Source organism: Neopsephotus bourkii, unplaced genomic scaffold (assembly GCF_033783945.1).
Source record: "Neopsephotus bourkii isolate Nb327-2 ecotype Australia unplaced genomic scaffold, CSIRO-AGI_Nbou_v1 NB_1768, whole genome shotgun sequence".
Lineage (NCBI taxonomy): Eukaryota > Metazoa > Chordata > Aves > Psittaciformes > Psittacidae > Neopsephotus > Neopsephotus bourkii.
In genome coordinates this window covers 4,615,128-4,635,450 of record NW_026902242.1, presented here as the reverse complement: position 1 = coordinate 4,635,450, position 20,323 = coordinate 4,615,128, and the positions used below count along the sequence as shown (strand labels likewise).

Sequence of the window (20,323 nt, the reverse complement as noted above, 5' to 3'; positions counted from 1 at the left end):
GGCAGGGCCGTGAGGGGAGGCCGCAGCGGTGGGTGTCCCCTGCAGGGGCCTGGTCCCGTTCGCTGTCAGCCCTGGTAGGCGGTGGGGGGCTTTATTAACGGTGGGTGTTAGTTACTAAAGGCGCTGTGTAATCGGTGATGCAGGGCCGCACCGGTGCAGTTTGTAACGTGGATGTGTTTTCTGTCCTTGAGAGAAGCGGTCTGAGAAGACCCAGTGTGCAGAAGCCATGGGTTTGTCTGCATCCTCCCCGGCTGCTGCGGCTCAGGCACCAAGTGCATCCAAGCAGCATCACACGGCATCGCTGCCTTCAGAATGTCCAATGCATCAGGAAAAGATGAGTGGTAATTATTGTTGAGACTTAAGTAAACTCTTAGGGGGGAGCGCTGTGCCCAGTGCTGCGCTCCTCAGTACAAGAGAGACAAGAAGCTACTGGAGAGGGTCCAGCAGAGGCAAGGGAGCATCAGGGGTCTGGAGCATCTCTCTCATGAGCAGCGATTTCAGGAGCTGGGCCTGGTTAGCCTGGAGAAGAGCAGCCTGAGAGAGGATCTCACCAATGCAGATCAATAGCTCAAAGGCAGGTGCCAGGAGGATGGTGCCAGATTCTTTCCAGTGGTGCCCAGCGACAGGGTGAGGAGCAAATAGCCAAAAACTAACAACAGAACAAGTGTCTTTACGTGAGGCTGCCCAGGGGGTTGTGGAGCCTCCCTCTCTGGAGCTATCCCAAACCCACCATGGGCATGTTCCTGTGTGCCCTGCTCTGGGTGGCAGGGGTTGGATTAGGTGATCTCCAGAGGTGCCTGCTGTATAACCTCTGGGTTTCACAACCACTGTCTCATTTCACAGGGGTCCTGCAGTCTGTTCCCATCTAGCCACCCACCCAGAAAGGGTCAGGGTGGTGCGGAGATGGTAACTGGCAGCAGGCAGTTGTCAGTACCTGGGAAGGGGCAGCAGAAGGGTGCAGTGAGGTGGATGGAGAAGGAGCACATAAGCTCTTTCATTGGCACATTGAGCACGTGTTGGATTCCACTGCTGTGGAAATCTTAGGTACAAACAGTTCAGTATAGGGATTGAGTGTTCAAGGACTGCAGAAGAAGCCTAGATCTTGCCATGGTGATAGGTCCTAAAACACAGGAAAGAACAGTTTAAACTGTTGCAAAGCTTATAAGAAAAGTGAAATACCGGTTTGCATTAACATGAGCGTTCAATGAACTGTTTTCCACTTGTCATGTCTTAGTTTCCTTTGTAGCAAAATACATCCTGTTTTTTCCTGTATTTCAGGGTGTCCAATGCACATGAAGACTCCTGATCATAGAACTGAGAACACAGAAGATGTTCCTGCACATCAAGAAAGAGCATATGAATACGTAGCGTGTCCAGTGACTGGTGCATCTCAGATGAACGATGACATAGATCCTAGCAATATGGTAACTTCTGATTGTTTCAACTCTTTTCTTTGGTCTTGTTTGTTCTGAAATACCCTCCCCAAAATGTTAATGGTGATACTGTCCAAGGGAAATAATGTTACTTTTTAAACACTGTTTTTTCTCATTTTGTATGCAAATACTTGAATCAGACCAGGTTAGGCCTTCTTTAACATCCTCTTCTTCAAATTAACATCTTTTTTCCAGTTTGTGAATACCTTTTGCTGTCTGTTTTCTGTCTACATGCATGGTTGTTGTGCTGCATCAGTGGGTTCTGTGCTAGCACTATGGGTAAGCTCTCGTTCAGGTCTCTCCAAGATTTCCTGTGATTTATAGAAAGCACTACTCTTTTGGAAGTTGAAGGGTTCCTTTAGGTTTTCAGATGATGAAATGATCCAAAGAGTTCTCCTGCAGAAGAGAAAGGTAATTCTGGTAGACTTAAATAAAGGCTGAACTTACATCTTTTTAGCAGCTGATGAATTGTGCTTTTAATTCTTTCTTTTCAAACACTGTAACATAAGAACATGTTCATATTGAAGTTTGTTGTTGATTCTCCTTGTTTTCTAGATGCCTCCTCCTAATCAGCAGCCATCCCCAGGTCAACCCTTTCCATTGTCAACTGTTAGAGAAGAGTCTTCCATTCCTAGAGCACATTCTGACAAGAAATGGGTCTACCCTTCAGAGCAAATGTTCTGGAATGCTATGCTAAGAAAAGGGTAAATACACTCTGAGTTACCAGATGGAATGTGAGAGTCTAAAATTCATGAAGGAATATCATTAGTTATTATTAATCAGTATTATTAAAGAGTTTGTGGACTCTTAAATGACTGCTTTTATACACAGCTTTATTTTAAAGTGTGAGCTGGTCTCAAAGGCCATGTCTCCTCCAGTGAGCAGCAAGATGATGGAGCATGCCAGGCAACTGCCACAACTCAGTGCATAGGCGTAGAGAATCTGTGTGATTGCCAGCTTTCAGACTCAGCTGGCTTTATGCTAATCCTCTGAACCCATAGTAAAGGCTCTGTGATTGTGAGAACATCTAATCTGACTTTGCAGAGATGCTAAGTGTGGAAATGGTTTGACAAGTAGAGGTTTTCAGTCTGTAAACAAACCTCAGTGTAGGCAAGATCTGAATGATAAATGTCTCCTGTGGTTTGGAAAGCCTTCTGTGCTGCTGTTTTCTCACTCTTTTGTAATTATTTGTCATTCTCAAACAGATCAACTTTAAAGATGATTACGGTTAAAACAATAGTAATTTGTTCTGCATATCGGTGGTGTTCTTAAGACAATATGCTATAAGCAGTCTGTATGGAACACGCCAAGTTTCAATTCTGTAAACACTTAAATGTCTTTAGTGTTATGCCTGTTGAAAAGCAAATGCGCGTGTAGTTAATAGTGCAGGGTTGGAGAGATGAAGGGCATTTCTAAGTGTATGCAAAATGTATTGATACAGGATTTGTGTGCATTAGGAATGCAAGTGGGATTTTTCCAACTCATTTTTACAATACCATGAATGTGCTGATGTTTGCACACTCTGATAAGTTTCTGATCCAGTTAAGCTGTTAATTTATCTCACTAGAATCTGTGGATCTTGATGGGGGTAACTTTGATAGTGATTCTCAAGATGCATAAGCAGATGAGCCAGAAGTTTCCCTACTTGCTTTATGTCTTTGCATAAAATCTTAAACCTCTTGATTCAAAAACTCTCTAGATAAAGGGAAGAAGGTGGAGTAGTTACACTGTAATGTTTGTAAGCTGTTCTCAAATGCTTCTCTCTCAGGTGGAGGTGGAAAGATGATGACATAACAGGTGAAGACATGACCAACATTATTAAGATTCACAACCAAAATAATGAGCAAGCCTGGAAGGAGATTCTGAAATGGGAAGCTCTCCATGCTATGTATGTACATAGGGGATGAAAAGCAAATCCTTGGTTTAGCTCTTGCTCTTGTTAAGTCTTGGAGAATAGACTTTATGTTATGAAAAAGGTATGAGATGTAAACTTTGATTAAAAGTTCGTAAACCAGTCACTTTTTAGGTCAGGACAGACCTTGTTCCTAGAGGAGACAGACTAGTTAAGCATCCTGTGTGTAGAAATTGTTCTCTGGAATTCCATGATCTGTGTTACACTGGTTTGGATTGTGGTTTTCTGTTCGTGTGGATTAGATTTGCTGAGAAGTGTTTTGTAGATAAATCAGAATGATGGTGTGGAGCATGTTAAAGTTTCTGTCTCATAACAGCAGTAAGTGCTGTGAGAAACTGGGGAGCTTTTCCAATGTTAAGATGGTGGTTTAGATCACTTGTAATTTTTTTACTGCTGCTTTTTCTCCTATATGGTTTTTCTGTTACTAAACCAAACTGCCATAGTGGTTTAAACACTTTCTTTATGAACTGTCTACACAGGGAATGTCCATGTGGACCATCGCTGATGCGGTTTGGAGGCAAAGCAAAGGAGTATTCACCAAGAGCCAGAATACGTTCATGGATGGGGTACGTGGGCAGGAGGCAGGTCTTCTGTGAGGTGGGAGGGCTGGGAGATGTGTCTGAAAACATGGTGTAGAATTAAGCTGTTTCAGAACTGGAATTGCAAGTTATTATTACCAGAAGTACCAGTGGGAATCTTATGCCAGTATCTGGATAAGTAAAACTTCTTAAACAGGATTTCCACTCCCTCTCCCTGCTTCATAATATCCATTAAAATATATGCGTGGTCCATTCTCTGTCTTTCCAGATATGAACTTCCCTTCGACAGGCATGATTGGATTGTTGACCGATGTGGAAAGGAAGTACGATACGTTATTGATTACTATGATGGTGGAGCAGTAGACAAGAACTACCAGTTCACTATCCTGGATGTTCGCCCTGCCTTTGACTCCCTCTCAGCTGTATGGGACAGAATGAAGGTAGCTTGGTGGCGGTGGACTTCCTAACTACGCCTGTGGTGTGTAATCAAAATGTGAACCACTCTCCTAGACTAAGGATGAGTGAATACTAGGACTTGATATAGAAGTTCAATGCAACTGTTGATGTTTTTGTCATCACCACTGTTCTTTGTGTGGTGGGAAGGGAGGGTGGGGAAATGCGTTGTTTTGAAAGAATAAATTGATAGTAGCAAAAACTTGTATCTTAATTTTCTTAAGAGCTGGGGAAGGTATTCTTACTTTGTCACAGGTGCTCAGAAAGCTTGCCTTCATTTCCTGACTCCAGTGCTTCACCACATCCATTAACTACCTGAGCCTGACTGGAGTTCTGAGTATTACATAGTGAAAACTGTAAATTTCAAAACCAGTTTAACATAGTTCAGTACTTGGATACTGAGATGACGAATAAAGGGACTGTTACCTGTATAAAACCATTTATTTGTTTCACATGGGCACTTTACCTATTCAAATACATTCTTCCTCAGAAAACTTTAGTCCAGTTTATTGTGTTAAAAGAAATATAGTAGGAGTATTTTTGAAGGTATGCTAAATTGAGAAGGAAGATATACTCATGCCTTAATCTGCAATCTGTCTTTGAACAAGAGAACATTTCTTAGAAGCAGAAAGCGTCAGTTATTCTAGAAGGAAATAAAATTAATATTTAATGGCTGTTCTGAGTATTTAAAAGATTTGGTTTTTGACATAAGAAAAGAGTATTCTTAGTATTTTCATATCTTTAATATGTGTCTCATGTAATACGTTCAGGGCAGAATTAAGACTTATTTAAATAGCCTGTTGTGTGATGCATCTGTATTTTGCATCTTGCCTTCATCAACTGAACCATAGTGTGGGGTTTTTCTATACTACAGAATTGCACAAAGGTGTATGACTACACAGTCCTACATATTTCTGCATAGTGGTTGCAGTGAGGGAGTTTACAGGTATGTGTATAAATTGGCTAAAAGGGTATCGAAAATGCCAAGGAATGAGGTTGATTTGAGTGTTTCCTAAGAGTGATGTGTGTTAATGCTGTGTGGCTTAAAGATTTGATTAATGTTCATGCTTAATAAGGGAAACTTAACTTTTTTATAAGTCTTCCACTGTCATAGCTTTAAATTTGCATGGCTTGCTAAATTTCAGGTGCCACATGCCTCTAAATTTAAATGATTCCTTCCTTTCAGCATAGATTACTCATGAGAATGAATCTTCCACACAAAACACTTGGGAATGAGAGATGTAAGAGAGTTTCACATTGTAGCTTCTCAAATGGGAGAAGCTACATGAAACTTCCCAACCTTAACAGGGAACCAGCTGTACTTTCATATTTGGAAAGTGGCTATTTTTAACTGAGGGGAAAGCTCCTCAATGTTCCAGTCAAGTAACTTCCTGTTTAGGAAAAAATTGTGCAGGAAAGCTTCTATAGTTTAAGGGTACTGTTCCCACTTCAGAACCAGCTGTCCAGCATGGTGAGAACAAATACTACCCAGAAGTCCAAATCCTAAGAGAAAAACACACTTTTCCCCTTATCCACTCCTTAATTGTTTTTCAGTGATTCATACATACATATATATATATACATGAGAAATAATTTTGGGCAAATAAAAATAATCTGAGCAAGCAATGCATGCATGAGATTTGAGAAGTGTGTGAGCTTGGATGAAGTGTATCTGATAGTGAAAGAGCTGCTTCTCCTCTTGTAACAGTGAAGACTGAGGCTCATTCTTTTTGAGGTGCGTTGTTTTGGTTGTAGGATTATGCATCAGTAACTTGGCACATGCAGAATTATGTATTTCTCACAACTAAAGAGGGAAAAAGCATACCAGTGGAGGGAGTGCTTCAGGAGCTTCCAGAGAATGAGTTTGGTTGATCTGGGAAGTGTGATGCTGAACTTGTGATAGCTGTTAACTCTGGTGAAAGGTGTCTCATGCCACATGCCTGGATTGAAAATGGCTCTTTTATGTGCTGCTCTTAATGAAATGTACCACTTTGAGTCTCCTTTTTGTTTGAATACAAATAAATATACTTTTCTTAATTTTCGTATTTGGTGACTCTATTTTTATATGTCAGAATCATTGAGATGAGCTCTTGCGTCATATGAGACTGTATTCTGTTAGAACTAATCATATCTTTATATATACTACTAATTTATTTAGGTGAATACAGAAGAGCCAAGGACTAAATTCATGTGCAGCAGCAGCACTCAACAGAAGAGCATATGACAGCAAATATATTCATCCTGATTCTGGGTAGCTACTGAAGAGAGGAATGCAAGGAATTACAAGTTTTTTTAACAGTCCTTGCAGTAGAAATTAATGTAATATCTACAAGCAGTAAGACTGAAGGAAGCAAACACGGAGTTTTCCCTTTTTGGTTTGAGTTACTTCATGCCTGGTGTTGGCAGTTCACTATTTCTCAGAAGGTGGGTGTTGGAGTGATCAGAATTCTAATGTCAGCTTGGAAAACTGATATAAGTTGATGTGGTTTTACCCTTTGGGGAATGTTTGAGCAGTAAAACTATTGTCTAGGCTACATTCAGGTTAATATATGTGCCTGCATATATAACTCATATCCTTTCTTTGTAAGTACGGAAAGGTGTGGGGAGTTCATGAAGCTCAAACAAGTGAAGATATATCCTTATCAGACCCTTTCAGGGAATTTTGCAGCAGCAGCAGGTTCCCAGTCAGGCTGAAACAGAAGTTCAGAACCCAGGATCTCAAACCAGGTTAACCTTGTGCATGTTCAAAAGGGAAAATATGGTCACTGTCATTAAATCAGTTGTGCATTTACACAGTTCACCTAAGCTCTGCTATATTGTGCCAAAGCCCCACTTGACCTGTTGTGTTTGACTCTTGCAGTTGAAACAAGTTAGAGCTCTCCAGGCCTGCAGCTGAAGATGTGTCCTTCAGGGATATTCTGGTGCTCAGGAACTGCAAATCTGTGGCTGATTGATGGAGAAGGACTTCTGCATTAACACTCCAGCCATACTCAGGTCTTGGGTCATACATGCATAGTCAAGAGTAGTACTGATCTTTACTCCCTGGAGCAGGAGGCTCCTCTGCATTCAAATACCTGGGTTTGACCTCTTGCTGTTGCATTGCTGCAGGCAGATAGTGACTGCCCTGCAGTTAGGGTGATGCCAGTCTAGAGAGGCACCCAACACAGGGTGGTTGTGCTCACAACACCCTCCCTACCCAGTAACGTTGACGCAACTCTCTGCTCTTCCACAGTATGCCTTGTTAGCATCTGGCCAACACAAGTGCCTTGTAATTAGAGAGTAATTCACAGGTTTGTCATGCTGGAATGCCTGGAGTTCCTGCTCATGTTTATAGTCATCCTATGACATTTTCCCCTTGCATTGCACTAGCAGACAGTTTGAAAAGGGGAGCTGTAGCTCTTCTGTCACTATCCTATCTATCTATTTATCTATCTGTCTATCTAATCTCCCTCTCCCCTAGAAACGGCTTTACTCCTTCCTTTCATACTATGGCAATAGTGCTAGCTTCAGTCTTGGCTAACTTTTCAGTTAAGCTCTAGAATTTCTGCCTTGCTTTGCTACAGAAGAAACTGTCTTGCTGAGAAGAAGGTATTTGTGCCCCTTGTTGATTATTACTGTTTTTTACTGCCAAAGCAAAGTGTCCTAGACTAACGTTTTTGGATTCTGGTGTGAAAGAGGGATGCTAGTTTAGTGTGAAATGGGATAATAATGCTGTCTGGTGCTTACATAATGTATTTATTATGAGGACTTTAATGTGTTCTGTAAATAATTAGTTAAAGTCTAAGATACGATGATGAATATTGTTCTGCTTCCAAAGGGTGTGAGAGTGGTAAAGGATCTCTGGGTGCTCTGAAAACCACCATGAATAGTCTGTCATCTTAATGCACTCCCATTTTGTTTGTTCACTCTAGTGTCAAAGTGTGGGGAATAATATCTAATGTGCCCAGGTTCAAAAGATGGAGGTGCAGATCCTAAGGTTACTGAAGCTCAGCAGCTAAAATTGCAGGAACTGGAAAACTAAGGAGCACTGCTCTTCCTAGTGCTGTGTTTCTTCCTAGAGGGCAGAAATGCCCGTCAGAAACACCATTCCTTTACTTTTTAAAGAGATCTGTCCCCAACATTTACTAAGTTAAATGACACTTTAATTCTTTGTCTCTCTTTGCTTACACCTGGAGGCAAATCCATATAGTGATGTTCCACAAGCAGATGTACTTGATGTGGAAGCTCAACTTACTGTGAGGGTAGAATATACTGTTCATAAGCTGTGCTTATGTGTTCAGTATCATACCTTTCCCTACCCACAAGTATCTTTACGTATGTCCTCTTTAAAAATAGATAGCATTGTTAGTTTTCTACAAAGTTTTAGTAGGCAACTTCATGTATTTTTACTCTCACTGAAAAAAGAAGTGTGTTCTGTTTGTTATTCTGTCTTACTTTGTACAAGGTAAATTGTAGGCAAAACTACATGCAGTGAATCAAGTAAGTATTGATTCTTTTGGCAGTGTTAGTAATAACAGGTACCTATGGGCTATGTCCATTTTGTAAGAAGGATCATTTTCCGTTTGCATTAGATGGTTAATGACTTCTATCTGCATCTCCTTCAAGAAAAACAAATGGCTTGCCAAACTCCTAGAGAAAGAATCTTAAATTCTTTTATGAATGTGACAGATGCATCTATTTGGACTTACTACTTGTACATTGAATTCTATAGAAGCTTGTGGGCAGAGTACTAGCCTTGACTCCAAAACTAAATGTGTGGCCTTGAGTGTGTGTGAAATGCTGCATTATTTACATAGAATCATAGAATGGCTTGGGTTGGAAAGGACCTTAAGATCATCCAGTTCCAACCCCTGCCACGGGCAGGGACACCTCACACTAGAGCAGGTTGCTCCAAGCCCCTGTGTCCAACCTGGCCTTGAGCACTGCCAGGGATGGGGCAGCCACAGCTTCTCTGGGCACCCTGTGTCAGCGCCTCAGCACCCTCACAGGGAAGAGCTTCTGCCTTAGATCTAACCTGAACTTCCCCTGTTTCAGTGTGAACCCATCACCCCTTGTCCTATTGCTACAGTCTCTGATGCAGAGTCCCTCTCCAGCATCCCTGTAGCCCCCTCAGACACTGGAAGCTGCTCTGAGGTCTCCATGCAGCTTTTCTTCCCCAGGCTAAACAGCCCCAATGTTCTCAGCCTGTCTCCATACAGGAGGTGCTTAGGAGTGAACCACTGATCCCAAAGGCAGCAACTCACAAGACACGGCTGCATGTTTTCAGCTTGGGTACATGTTTTTATGACTGAAGTCTTGAGCGAACCCAGTTTTCAAAGGATAATGGAAATTAATTGGAAGTATTGGGATTATTAGGCCTCATTAAAAAAGAAAACTAATTAAAAGAACAGTTTCCTTTGCTGATGCTTAGTTTGAACCATAGCCTCTCTTATGAAATAGAAAACATCACATTTGTTTTCAACATATGACCAAAAAAAACCAAGTGATGATTTTTGTTTTCTGATGTTTTGCTGGTTTTGAGGTAACTGTAGAAAGTTTTAGCTGTTTTTCTACCATGCTGCTGCTCTTGCCTCCAGCTTCTGAAGCCTGCAACCCCATAAACCTCCTGTCTATAGAGACAGCTAATGCTTTAATTGATCATTAGTAGACTTTCAAAATGAGTTTCCATCTGCCAAAAGATTAAATGTCTTGGGGAACTGACTTAGAGCAGTTTGATGCTTGGAGGATAAATGCAAGTGCCTTTAAAAAGCACTGCTACAGCACAAATCCTTGAAAACCTTGCTTCTAAAATACTTAAAAGGAAAAGCAATAGAAAAGATTTTTCCTCCGATTTGTATTTTTTTCCCTCAGATTAGAGAAGGGTTTTTTACATAAAAACCATACATTTTTATGTATATATTCTATCAGTAGAGGTATTTTTATATGAATTCATTAGGTCGCTTTCAAGAATCAAAGAGCAAAACCTCATGCAAATGTTGAATTTAACATCAGAACAAGCCATACAAACATTGGCAGCTTTTAATTTGCAGCATCATTTATTTGCTAAATGTATTTATTCCAACTTTAAAAAACATGCTTTGGGGCAAAAGAAAAAGATGCTGCAAACTTTTTTACTACCTGTGCTTGAGAATACTGAGGTGAAACATCTCTGTTTTACCACCATCTCTCACAATTACAGGGGTTGCTTTTCCTCCTGTTGCCTTTAAACTTTCGCCTTTTAGCTGATTTGGAGTGATTTTTAGAGGTTTTCTCTTTGCCATTTTAGGTACAAGCTACATTTGGGAAAAAGTCTGCTGCTGCGGCAACACTCGAGAGTTGTTACTGCAGAAATAATGGCTTTTTTCTTTGGTATCTGAAAAAAATCAGTGCTGTTTAGCTCTGTTTAAAACAGGGTTAGGTGGCACGAACACCCTTCTAGCTGCATTAGAGCTGTCAGCGTTGTTGGAGCAGAAAACTGTTGCAGCAGAAAACTGTTGCAGCAGTGCCAAAAGGAGGATATGACTTGTGTTGCAGAGGTGAGGTTATGGGTTCCTTATTAGTCTTTGTCGTGTGACCCCAAAATGGGCAACCTTAGGGTGAGGTGTCCCTGCCCATGGCAGGGGGGTTGGAACTTGATGATCTTAAGGTCCTTTCCAGTCCTAACTATTCTATGATTCTAACTGCAGTGGTTTTTAGACTCTTCCTAGTTCTTTAACGCCTTCTAGAGTAATGGTTGCTGAGGTGGGAGAGTGGCTGGCATAGGAATGATGGTTAAAAAACGTAGACAGACATTCCAAATTTACATTTTGTCCCCAAAATGTCTGCCTCCTCTTATTTACCACTCAGGAAAACAGGTACAAACACAGAGTTTTCTATAAAATCATCAGTGGTTGTTGGCACAGCACCTAATTGATTGGGGCCATAGCTATAGTGAGGGGAAAGCAAAGGATATTACTTTTGCAGATAACACTGGGAAGATGAATCTTACCCGTGTATGAAAGGTTGCTTTCTGTTTGCCTTGTCAGGCAGTGGAAAATGGTGGTATCATCAGCGGTGTATTAATTATGACGTGATGCTGGAGCTGCTTTAATACAGGCTGACTCTAAAAAGCATGATGTTCTTCTTAACTTGTATTTGCCACATTAATAGGAAAGTATCCTTTTAGGGCACTGAATACGGCTGATGTTATTCTATCAAACACTGCAAAGTTTGAAGAAACCATAGGAAAGAGAGAGGGTGAGAATAAGATCTTGAACTCCAATTTAATAATGGAATATGAAGGCCAGCCTGTAACTGTAGAAGTTCATTTCCAATTTAAATATTTAGCATTTTCACCAGTCTGCAAATACAAGGAAATTTATTACATTAAGATGGAATTTAGATCTTTGACATGAAGCTGATATTTTCCTAGCGTGAAAAATATCAAGCTGACATTATACTGTCTCCTTTGATGACTTCCAAATGTCAGAGTGCAGTAACTTATTCATGGGGACCTCAATGTCTTGTGATAGTGTCAATTTAAAAGACATTTACATCGACTTCTTTTATTTAAACGTGTAAAATGGAATATGCAAAGTGGGGGTGGGGGGAAGACCAGGGGCAAGGAAGTTCTTAATAACAGAATGAGGCACTTTTAAGGCTAGTTTCCAGCAGAGCCTCCTCTGACAGTCAGCAGCATGGACTCCTACCTGGCAGTGCTGCTGGCAGCTCTCGTCTTCTTCCCTTCTGTTACGTCCTTCATTCCCATTTCAGCACTTCGATGTTTCCTGTTATTTGAACAGAATTTAGGGGATTAAAATTAGCACGATGTATTGTCTAATAAAAGTAAACCACCCTCCCTTTCTTTTAAAAGCTATCTGTAATACGGAGATGCCGACATTGCAGGTGATTATACCTGCCTGGAGACCTGTCAGCTAAAAAAAACTACGGAGCCACAACAGTTGACTGTAACCAACGTAAACCTATGTTTTGGTAAAGCTTTATGTAAGAGCGTGGACTTCCACACGCCGAGGACGGGCGGGTTATTCCCTTCGGTGTATCAGAGCTGCCGTGAGAAGTGCACCCGGAGCGGGGAGAGCGGCGCCGCCTCACACGGCCGCCATGTTTCTGTTCGGCGCTGAGGGAAAGACCCCCTCCACGCCGCCGCCTCTGCTGGTGCTTGTTGCCGCTCGGTGCCTCGGGGGCTGTCTGAGCCGAGCGGCAACGTGAGACGCAGCCGCCGCAGAGCTGGAAGGGCCCGGCTGCCAGCTGCAGCGTCCCGGAGGCCCGGCCCTGCGGGAGGCCCCGCCCCGCCGCCATGTCGGAGCTGGCGCTGGAGGAGCTCTCGGCTCTCGCCGCCATCTACTGCGAGCCGGACGCCTGCGAGGTGCTGGCGGTCTCAGGTGAAGGCGGCCGCGGGTCGTCCCGCTTGGCAGGGTCTCAGCCGGGGGTGATCTGCCCGCTGTCCCGCGCCGGCCCCGAGGGGAAGCGGCTCACGGGGGCTGCCCAGCAGGGCAGTGCCGGCTCAGGCGCTTGCTGTTAGTGGCAGCGCCAAGGATGGGTCCCTTCCCGCCCGTTCCTGTGTCCTCACTCTGTAGGGGACAAATCCCAACGGATCCTGCTCGTTTGTAATTAGCGAGCTTCTTAATCGCAGCTGTTTGCGGTGCACGCTGAAACTTGCAGTAGGTGAAGGGCAGCGGTGGGAATGGGCTGAAGCCTATTGAGGTGAATCATAGAATGGTTTAAGCTGGAAAGGACCTTAAAGATCATCCGGTTCCAACCCCCCTGCCATGCACAGAGAGCAAGCATCTCCTGCATGTAACAAGAGTGGGTATTTATCCTGTAGTATATCATAGGGGTGCAGCTGCTGCAGTGTGTGAGAAGCTTTGGGTGATCTTTGCCTTACTGGGGGTAAAGTGGTAATCTGGCTCTTTCCATGTACCAGGATGTCCAGCAGTGTGTTACGGCTGTGGGTTTACAGGGTGCTGAGGCTCATCCACCATGTTTGCTGAGGGTGGGAGCCTGAGGTGTGCAGTGTTTGCTCCCATCCACTGCTGACTGCTGGTCACATAGGGTGTGAGAGATGACTTTTCAACAGTGCTGCAAAGATGGCCCTCCATCAAGGAGCAGTAAATCTCAATAGTTCCAACAGCAGTTACTGTCAGCCTTAAAGAAGCATCAGGTGGGATATGTGAGTGTTGTGGGGGTCTGTTCAGATAAAGAGTATAAGTAGATGGGAACTCTCATCTATATTTGTTGTAGATACACACAGATAATGTGCATGTGCTCTCTGTTATAGAGAACATGCTATGACCATGTATTTTCTATGATAGATGTGATTCTCTGTGATACTACATTAACATTTAGCTTATGGTCATATATAGCCATAAACTAGCACACAAGTTGTCACCTCAACATGAGGAAGGTCTTATTTACATGAGGGTGTCAGAGCCCTGGCACAGGCTGCCCAGGGGGGTGTGGAGTCTCCCTGTCTGGAGCCATCCCAAACCCACCATGGACACGTTCCTGTGTGCCCTGCTCTGGGTGGCCCTGCCTTGGTAGGGGTTGGACTGGGTGATCTCCAGAGGGCCCTGCCAACCTCAACCATTCTGCGATGCTGTAAAAATCACTTTGGTATAAAATAACGTGGCTGCTTTTGACTCACTTGAACAAAACAGTCACTAGGAAATGAACCGAATAAACCTCAAACTTGTATTTAAAAACAGTTGGAACTAGATTTGCACAGAACAGCAAGTGGTGATTCGAAAAGAGGGCTTTGTGCATGGACAGCCTGAGAGGGATGAAGGCATGAGTGCATGGAGCACAAGTAACTGGCATAATCTAAAAGCAGGATTGCTTTGTGTCTGGCTTTCCATGACACACCTCTTGCTCCAGTGTCAGGCTGTAATTCTGCCATTTTAGTTGGAGATTGGGGTTTTTTTAGAGTTCTATTTTTAAAACCTGACTGATGAAATGTTTCAAGACTTATTTTCTTAAAAGTCAAGAAGTTCAGCGCTGTTATTTCAGGCGTCGTTTGAAAATACACCATCCAGGCCTAACAGACGTTTCACTTTAAAACGTGAACGTATCTGAACATTGCATATGCATGTCTGTTTCTTCAAAGCTGTTACAGAAATATGTGTGCATCCTTCTCTCTGCTTCATATACAGGAAAATGGACTTGTGCTTAAGTTACCAGGACATAAATGGCTTAGAAACCCTCCTGGAACATAAAGGGAAGGGTGCAAGTGCACAGCAGGAACAGGCTGTTGTATTTATATTGATAGTATGTGACCTTGCAAGGCCTTTAGCCAGGTTGTGCTCATGATATGTTAGGATCATGTATATTTGGTTGTTTTCCATTGTTTTCTGCTGGAATAGCAAAGATTATTTACAATAATGATTATTGGTAGTTTTCTTACTTTGGGAATTTACTTGTTTGCGTTGGAGCTGAAGAATCCTTTAGTTTGTATACTGCTAACTCACCTTTGCTTTATGTCTTCAAACCATACAAATTGTCGTTGACAAACGGTACAAGAAGAAACTTCCAGTAAGACTGTTAGGTTATGCTGTCTCTAATACATTAATTTGTGTGTAGACCCACAGCATCCAAAAGGAGGCTGTTGGGGACTTACAGTTTTGAGGAATGTAGGAAAATGCTTTTGCATGTCTCTTGGTAAGCTAAAAACTTTGGTTTTCTGGAATTGAACAATTAAAGTATTCAGAATGTAAAATGTGTTTTTATCAAAAACAGTGTGTTGCTACATTCAAATAAACTAATTACAGCATATCTTCTTTACCTTCCATATCTATTTACAAAGATCAGTGTTACAGATGGAAACCCATAATGTACTTGTTAATCTGTTCTCTTCTGCTTTGCTCACCAAGCTTCCCATAAAAATATATATTCGAAGCGTGTACGTTAGTAGGTGCCATTTTCTGAATGTAAAAATAGACTGCATGTGTTGCATAAAATGCCTTTGGGCAGGAGAGGAGGGGGATATCTGTCTGGTTGACATGGAACATAAGAAAAAATCTCAAGGATGCTAGAGCTAAATATACTGATAAGCATATTCCCCATGCAGCCATGGGGAAAATGAGTTAAAATTCATGGAGCTCAGTCTTACTAGCCTATTAAATGCCAGCAGAATGGTCATACCTAAGCTTTTACTTCAGAAATCATCACTGTTTCACCGGGAAGACAACTCTAAACCTGGTAGCTTGTGCAAACAAAGGAGGTACTGCTCCAGAGCCTCATTATGCAGGGTGTTCTGCTCTTTGCTCTGCCAGGCGTCTGCAGTGCTGGTGCAGAAAAGGGGATGGACGCTGGGGTGGTGACATAAACTTTAGATGCTGTAGCCCCACAGATGTTTCAAACCAATTCTCCTTGTCAGAAGTAAGTCCAAAGCAGATGTAAATGAGCATGGCTCAGGGTGATACACACACCTTGGGATTCCAGGCCGCGCTGCTTCCTTCGGGTTAATTCATCATCACAGAGAAATAAAGGTGTGAGATTGTTGCAGGCTTAAAGGTATGATTGCTGCAACAGGAGGCCCTTGCCAAAGGGGCAAGGCTGGCCTGTCTGTTTATCTCTTAGTTACTTCAGAGTTGGTGAGATCTGGTATGACAAGCTAGTGAAAAAACCTGAGGAGGATTATCAGATTATCAGGTGTTTTTATATCACTGTAATTAAGCTGGCAGTAGTGTTCTTCAGCTCATTTATAGGCTGTGCAGTTTTACAGTTCTTGGCAACATGGTTTAAAATGAAGTGATTCACAATCGGGGATATAATCATACTGTTCAGCCAAAGGCAGCTTGGCTGTGTACCTGGTGTGGCTGCCCTGTGCAAGGGGCAGCTCAAGGAGGTGGGTAACAGGCACTCTTACGTGTTTGAAGACCCTCCATGGTGGTCAGGAGGGTGCTGAAGGTCCCAGAAGGTGCAGTGCAGGCTTTTCTTCTTGTGTGTGAGGTTATGTGTACTGAGCCTACCCTTGTGACAGAGGAATTGCACTGTTACAGAGCATTGCTGCTGCCCACTAAGAACATTTGTCAGTGCAGCAGAAGACACAAACGGAAACAGGAAGGCTCAAGGTCCTTGTGCATAGTTACTCCCAGGGTAGCAAGCGCTGCTTGCTGCCAGCTGCTGTGGAAACTGGAGTCTCTTCTAAGGCAGGTGTATTTTTGAGGAATAAAGTTGCCTTAAAAATAATCTGGAACCTTTCATAGCATCTTAGAAGGCCAGAAAGCACCTCCTGATGGCAATGAACGAGGCTTTGATGTGTAGTGCCTCTAGGTATGGGTATGGTTGGGTGTAATTTCATTTAGTTCACTGGGTTTGAATCCACTATTTCAGCACTGGATTTGACTCTGTTTAGGTAGCAGGTTTGCAGATGTTTGCTTAATGGTAACATTAGAGTTTGATTATTGGATTTTGAGGGTTTCCTTATTTCATTTGGTGACTGCTCTGGCCTAGAAAAAGTTCCTCTTAGGATCCTGGAAGGAGGTTTGGGAACAGGCCCTTGGCTAAGCTCTCTGAAGTGCTTCTGTCTGTTCAAGTCACTTTTAGCTCCTTTCACTTATTTAGTAAGGTTCAAATAGAAAATCAGAGAGAGCACTGAGGTTGGTTAGCAGCATCAGCAATACTTAAACATAATTCAAATGGCTGTCATGTAAAGGAGGGTAAGATAAGGTAGAGGGAGAAGAAGGCAACTCACTTCAAAAGAGCTCCTCTGAAACTCAGCTCTACTCTAATCTGCCTTTCAGATCTGGCTTCTCCTGCCCTCATAGATTGAATCAACCAGATATTTTAGCTGTTTCTTTAAAGGAAAGGGGTGAAGCAGAGAACATCTGAAGAAGATCCTCTTTTATCTGATACCCTGTTTCTTCATGGGCAGAGGACCAAAAGTAGGTTAGATCTTTGTCCCCACTTTTCACTTGATGAGGTTTTGTATTGTTTTTCCATGAATCGTGTTTTAGTCAGAAGGTTTTATGGCAGGAATTACCATACATAACTTTCATATTCAGCATCTTTGACATGTGATTTATCAGGAGGATGCCTTCTGCCCTTCCTGCTACATACTGTATGTATCTCACTCTGAAAATTATTCTAAAGTAGACCAGCAACAGGTTTTGAGTAGATATGTGGGTGTATACACATATATGTATGTAAGTATATGCATATATATGTGCATGTATGTAGCATCTCGGATCAGATGTACAACAGAGATGTTCTTATTATGCCAGTCAACTGTTGCACATGTAGAGAAGTTGGCAGAACAGAATTAAGCGATTTTATCTGAAAGTTGTAGGCAACAAAGAATCTTCATTTTTTATATTCCAAGTCTCTCTTTAGTGTGGAACTGCTTCTGAGCAGTTGTCTTAAATACCCACTGCAAGTCTATATGCTTTGCACTCATATTGGTGTTAGAAGTTTTACAGATTTCTCTAGGAGCAAAGTTAGGGCAGTGCTGAGTCCATTCAGAGGAGTCTCTGTTTTCAGTTGTCCTCACTGCTGCTGTTGAGCTGTAGAAGCTGACTTACGTGTTTCTAAGAGAAGCAGTTCTTTATTACTGGCTTGTCTAGACTTTGAAAGAGCCAAAAGGTGTGAATGCTTTTCAGAACGTGTTAATAACTTTCCTTCTAGTATGATATGGAAGTGTTTCATTTCAGGATTCCCTGCAAGTCTAGCTTGAGCCATGGCTGCAACCTCCCACCCTGCAAAATACCCCCCCTCCCCCTTATTTTATATAGACTGGCAGTCACTTGAGTTGAACTATTAAAGAAAATGCCATGAATTAATAATACATACACATTTCAACTAAAAGCAGTCTGTTCATGTTTTTTTTTTTTTATTCTTTCTAGAGACGCATGGAATCACATTTCAGATTCAAATCAGTGTGAAAGAACTGCTGGATACGGATGTACTCTTAAAGCTGTTATTTCATTTACCAGTCAGTTATCCATCGACTCTACCAGATATTTCTGTTAGCTCAGCCCAGCTTACAAGGGCCCAATGTATGGATGTGAAAGATAAATTACTTGAACAAGCAAAGAAGCATCTTTCTGAACCCATGGTACACGATCTGATTCTTTGGATACAGCAGCATCTTAAATACGTCATTAAGCAATCAGCAACAGTTTGCCATGAAAAAACTACTTTGTCAAAAGAGAAAAGTACAGAGGATGGTATCTGGATGCTCCTTTTGCATTTAGATCATATGAGAGCCAAGGCAAAATACGTCAGAACTGTGGAAAAATGGGCTTTGGATCTAAGGCTGACTGGAAGACTGATGTTCATGGGCAAGATAATATTGATTCTTCTTCAGGGTGACAGGAGCAACATTAAGGTGCAGGAACAATGAATGTTGACTAGTTCTATTGATTTACCACTGAAACCTATGTGTCTGAATATTTTGTGTGTGTTTTTCTAAGATTAACAATTTGGAAGCAAATTGATCATTAGGAGAATAGGAGGGCCCAGCAACTTCATTCTGTATTTAAGGAAAAAAAGGTATTCTGTGGGAAAGAAACCAGTGATACCTGTAGACCTGTGACCTGTATTGCTTTGCTTCCCACTGTAGTTAGACCCCTATATTTCCTGTGTATCCTGATTGTAATATGCCTAGGTTCAGTCTCCTGTATTTCCCAAATGCCTCAGAAAACAGAAAATTTGTGATTAGAAACAAATAGCAGATACATTTTTAGCTCATTACTGTCTCATCTCTTGCCCTAGGCCACATGGTGTTCCTGGTGCACACCTGGGCTTTGAACTTCTGTCTGTATTTAAGAACTCCCACTGCATTAGGCAGCTTTTTGTGGTGATACTAAAGGAGAATGTTTAGTCTTTTCAAACTCATGTTCTCTACATCACTGAAGACTGTATGTAACTTCAACCTGATGACTAGAAGCGGTCATGCACTTTATGGGATGGGCACTTTGAAAGTTTGGTTGCTATGTGCTGAAAAAAACCCTGTATGTTTTGCATAGATTTTTGCATTTTACTCAACCTCAGAGTTACTAAGGTGACATTTAATATTTCACTTCTTTTTTTTTCACTTAGGAGTATTTGATACTTCAGAAAACTTCGAAGGTAGATGTGGACTCAAGCGGAAAGAAATGCAAAGAGAAAATGATTAGTGTACTGTGTGAGACGAAATTACAGGCACAGCAAAAAAGGTATAATGTAGTAGTGTTGTGGATAGAAAAGTAACGGAGTTGAGAATTACATTCTGACAAATCTGGGCATCTTCATGAGTTACCCTTTTACAATTTCAGGTTTCAGACGTTTGAAGTCAAAGAATATTCAACACTGGATGAGCTGCAAAAGGAATTTGAGAACTCAGGACTTACAACGCTTTTCTTGGAGTTTGTGCCTCCTCTCTTGAAATAGAATTAGAAGAAAGCACTGGACCGTTGAGCAAACCAGTAGTAAACTGCAGGTGCTGATGGAACATAAAAAGTCTAATTTGGCAAACAACATTAAAGCTTTTCTGCAAAAGATGCCAGAAGTAGCCATCATCTTACAAGAAGGAGAAAGCAATTCATACATTAAGAACAGATAATTTCTTGACCTTTATGTACTGGTAACTTATCCCAAGGAATGTGAAATTAATTGTGATAACTGCATGGTTAAGTGTGAGAGACTGGGGAAGAAATCATGTTAAAATAACAGTCTTTTAGTTAGAATCTGTTTTGGAAGCCCTGTTTTTCAGTGTTTTGAGTTTTGTCTCTCATGGTGGTGGTTTTTCATGGCCTGATTAGTTTTGCTTTGAAAGCTTATACAAAGATATTTCTATAAAAAGAGTATCAAACACATATTTTAGTATGAGGATGACATATTCTTAATATCCCTTAGGAGTTCATCTCCTAACTTTCCCTTCTCCATTTATTTGATTATAAATGCTAGACTGTTGATGTAAAGGAAAAACGAATGTCACTTGTGGCCTGAACAAACGCCAAGTGTCATTTTGAATGTTAGTTCTTGTTCTAAAATGCACATAAACACCTAAGTGGAGAATTGAAATTGATTAA

The 20,323-nt window shown here is 41.8% G+C and overlaps 2 protein-coding genes across 4 annotated transcripts; both read left to right on the top strand.

The window, feature by feature from the left end:
- Positions 1-166: 166 nt before the first annotated feature.
- On the top strand, positions 167-4,761 carry LOC133226075 (holocytochrome c-type synthase). Its single transcript, XM_061379208.1, has 6 exons — positions 167-341; positions 1,279-1,424; positions 1,989-2,137; positions 3,202-3,321; positions 3,825-3,911; positions 4,153-4,761. Exons 1-6 carry the CDS (start codon positions 227-229, stop codon positions 4,349-4,351), a joined length of 816 nt encoding a protein of 271 aa, XP_061235192.1. The 5' UTR covers positions 167-226; the 3' UTR covers positions 4,352-4,761.
- A 6,261-nt stretch (positions 4,762-11,022) lies between these two features.
- RWDD3 (RWD domain containing 3) lies at positions 11,023-20,036 on the top strand. 3 transcript variants are annotated; one of them, XM_061379359.1, is made up of 4 exons: positions 11,023-11,170; positions 18,155-18,639; positions 19,353-19,468; positions 19,568-20,036. In XM_061379359.1, exons 1-4 carry the CDS (start codon positions 11,134-11,136, stop codon positions 19,680-19,682), a joined length of 753 nt encoding a protein of 250 aa, XP_061235343.1. In that variant the 5' UTR covers positions 11,023-11,133; the 3' UTR covers positions 19,683-20,036. The 3 variants fall into 3 exon arrangements, with proteins under 3 accessions (XP_061235343.1, XP_061235342.1, XP_061235344.1); XM_061379358.1 differs by lacking the exon at positions 11,023-11,170 and adding an exon at positions 12,594-12,697; XM_061379360.1 differs by lacking the exons at positions 11,023-11,170; positions 19,568-20,036 and adding an exon at positions 12,594-12,697 and having other exon boundaries at positions 18,155-18,592; positions 19,353-19,429.
- Positions 20,037-20,323: the final 287 nt, after the last annotated feature.

What these genes read in the sequence shown, in the direction of transcription:
- RWDD3 (XM_061379358.1), top strand. Translation starts at nt 12,613, where the DNA reads ATGTCGGAGCTGGCGCTGGAGGAGCTCTCGGCTCTCGCCGCCATCTAC. An exon ending in GTGACAGGAGCAACATTAAG is followed by an intron (nt 18,640 to 19,352) that starts GTGCAGGAACAA and finishes TTTTTCACTTAG; the next exon opens with GAGTATTTGATACTTCAGAA. An exon ending in TTACAGGCACAGCAAAAAAG is followed by an intron (nt 19,469 to 19,567) that starts GTATAATGTAGT and finishes TTACAATTTCAG; the next exon opens with GTTTCAGACGTTTGAAGTCA.
- LOC133226075 (XM_061379208.1), top strand. Translation starts at nt 227, where the DNA reads ATGGGTTTGTCTGCATCCTCCCCGGCTGCTGCGGCTCAGGCACCAAGT. An exon ending in AATGCTATGCTAAGAAAAGG is followed by an intron (nt 2,138 to 3,201) that starts GTAAATACACTC and finishes CTTCTCTCTCAG; the next exon opens with GTGGAGGTGGAAAGATGATG. An exon ending in TGGGAAGCTCTCCATGCTAT is followed by an intron (nt 3,322 to 3,824) that starts GTATGTACATAG and finishes CTGTCTACACAG; the next exon opens with GGAATGTCCATGTGGACCAT.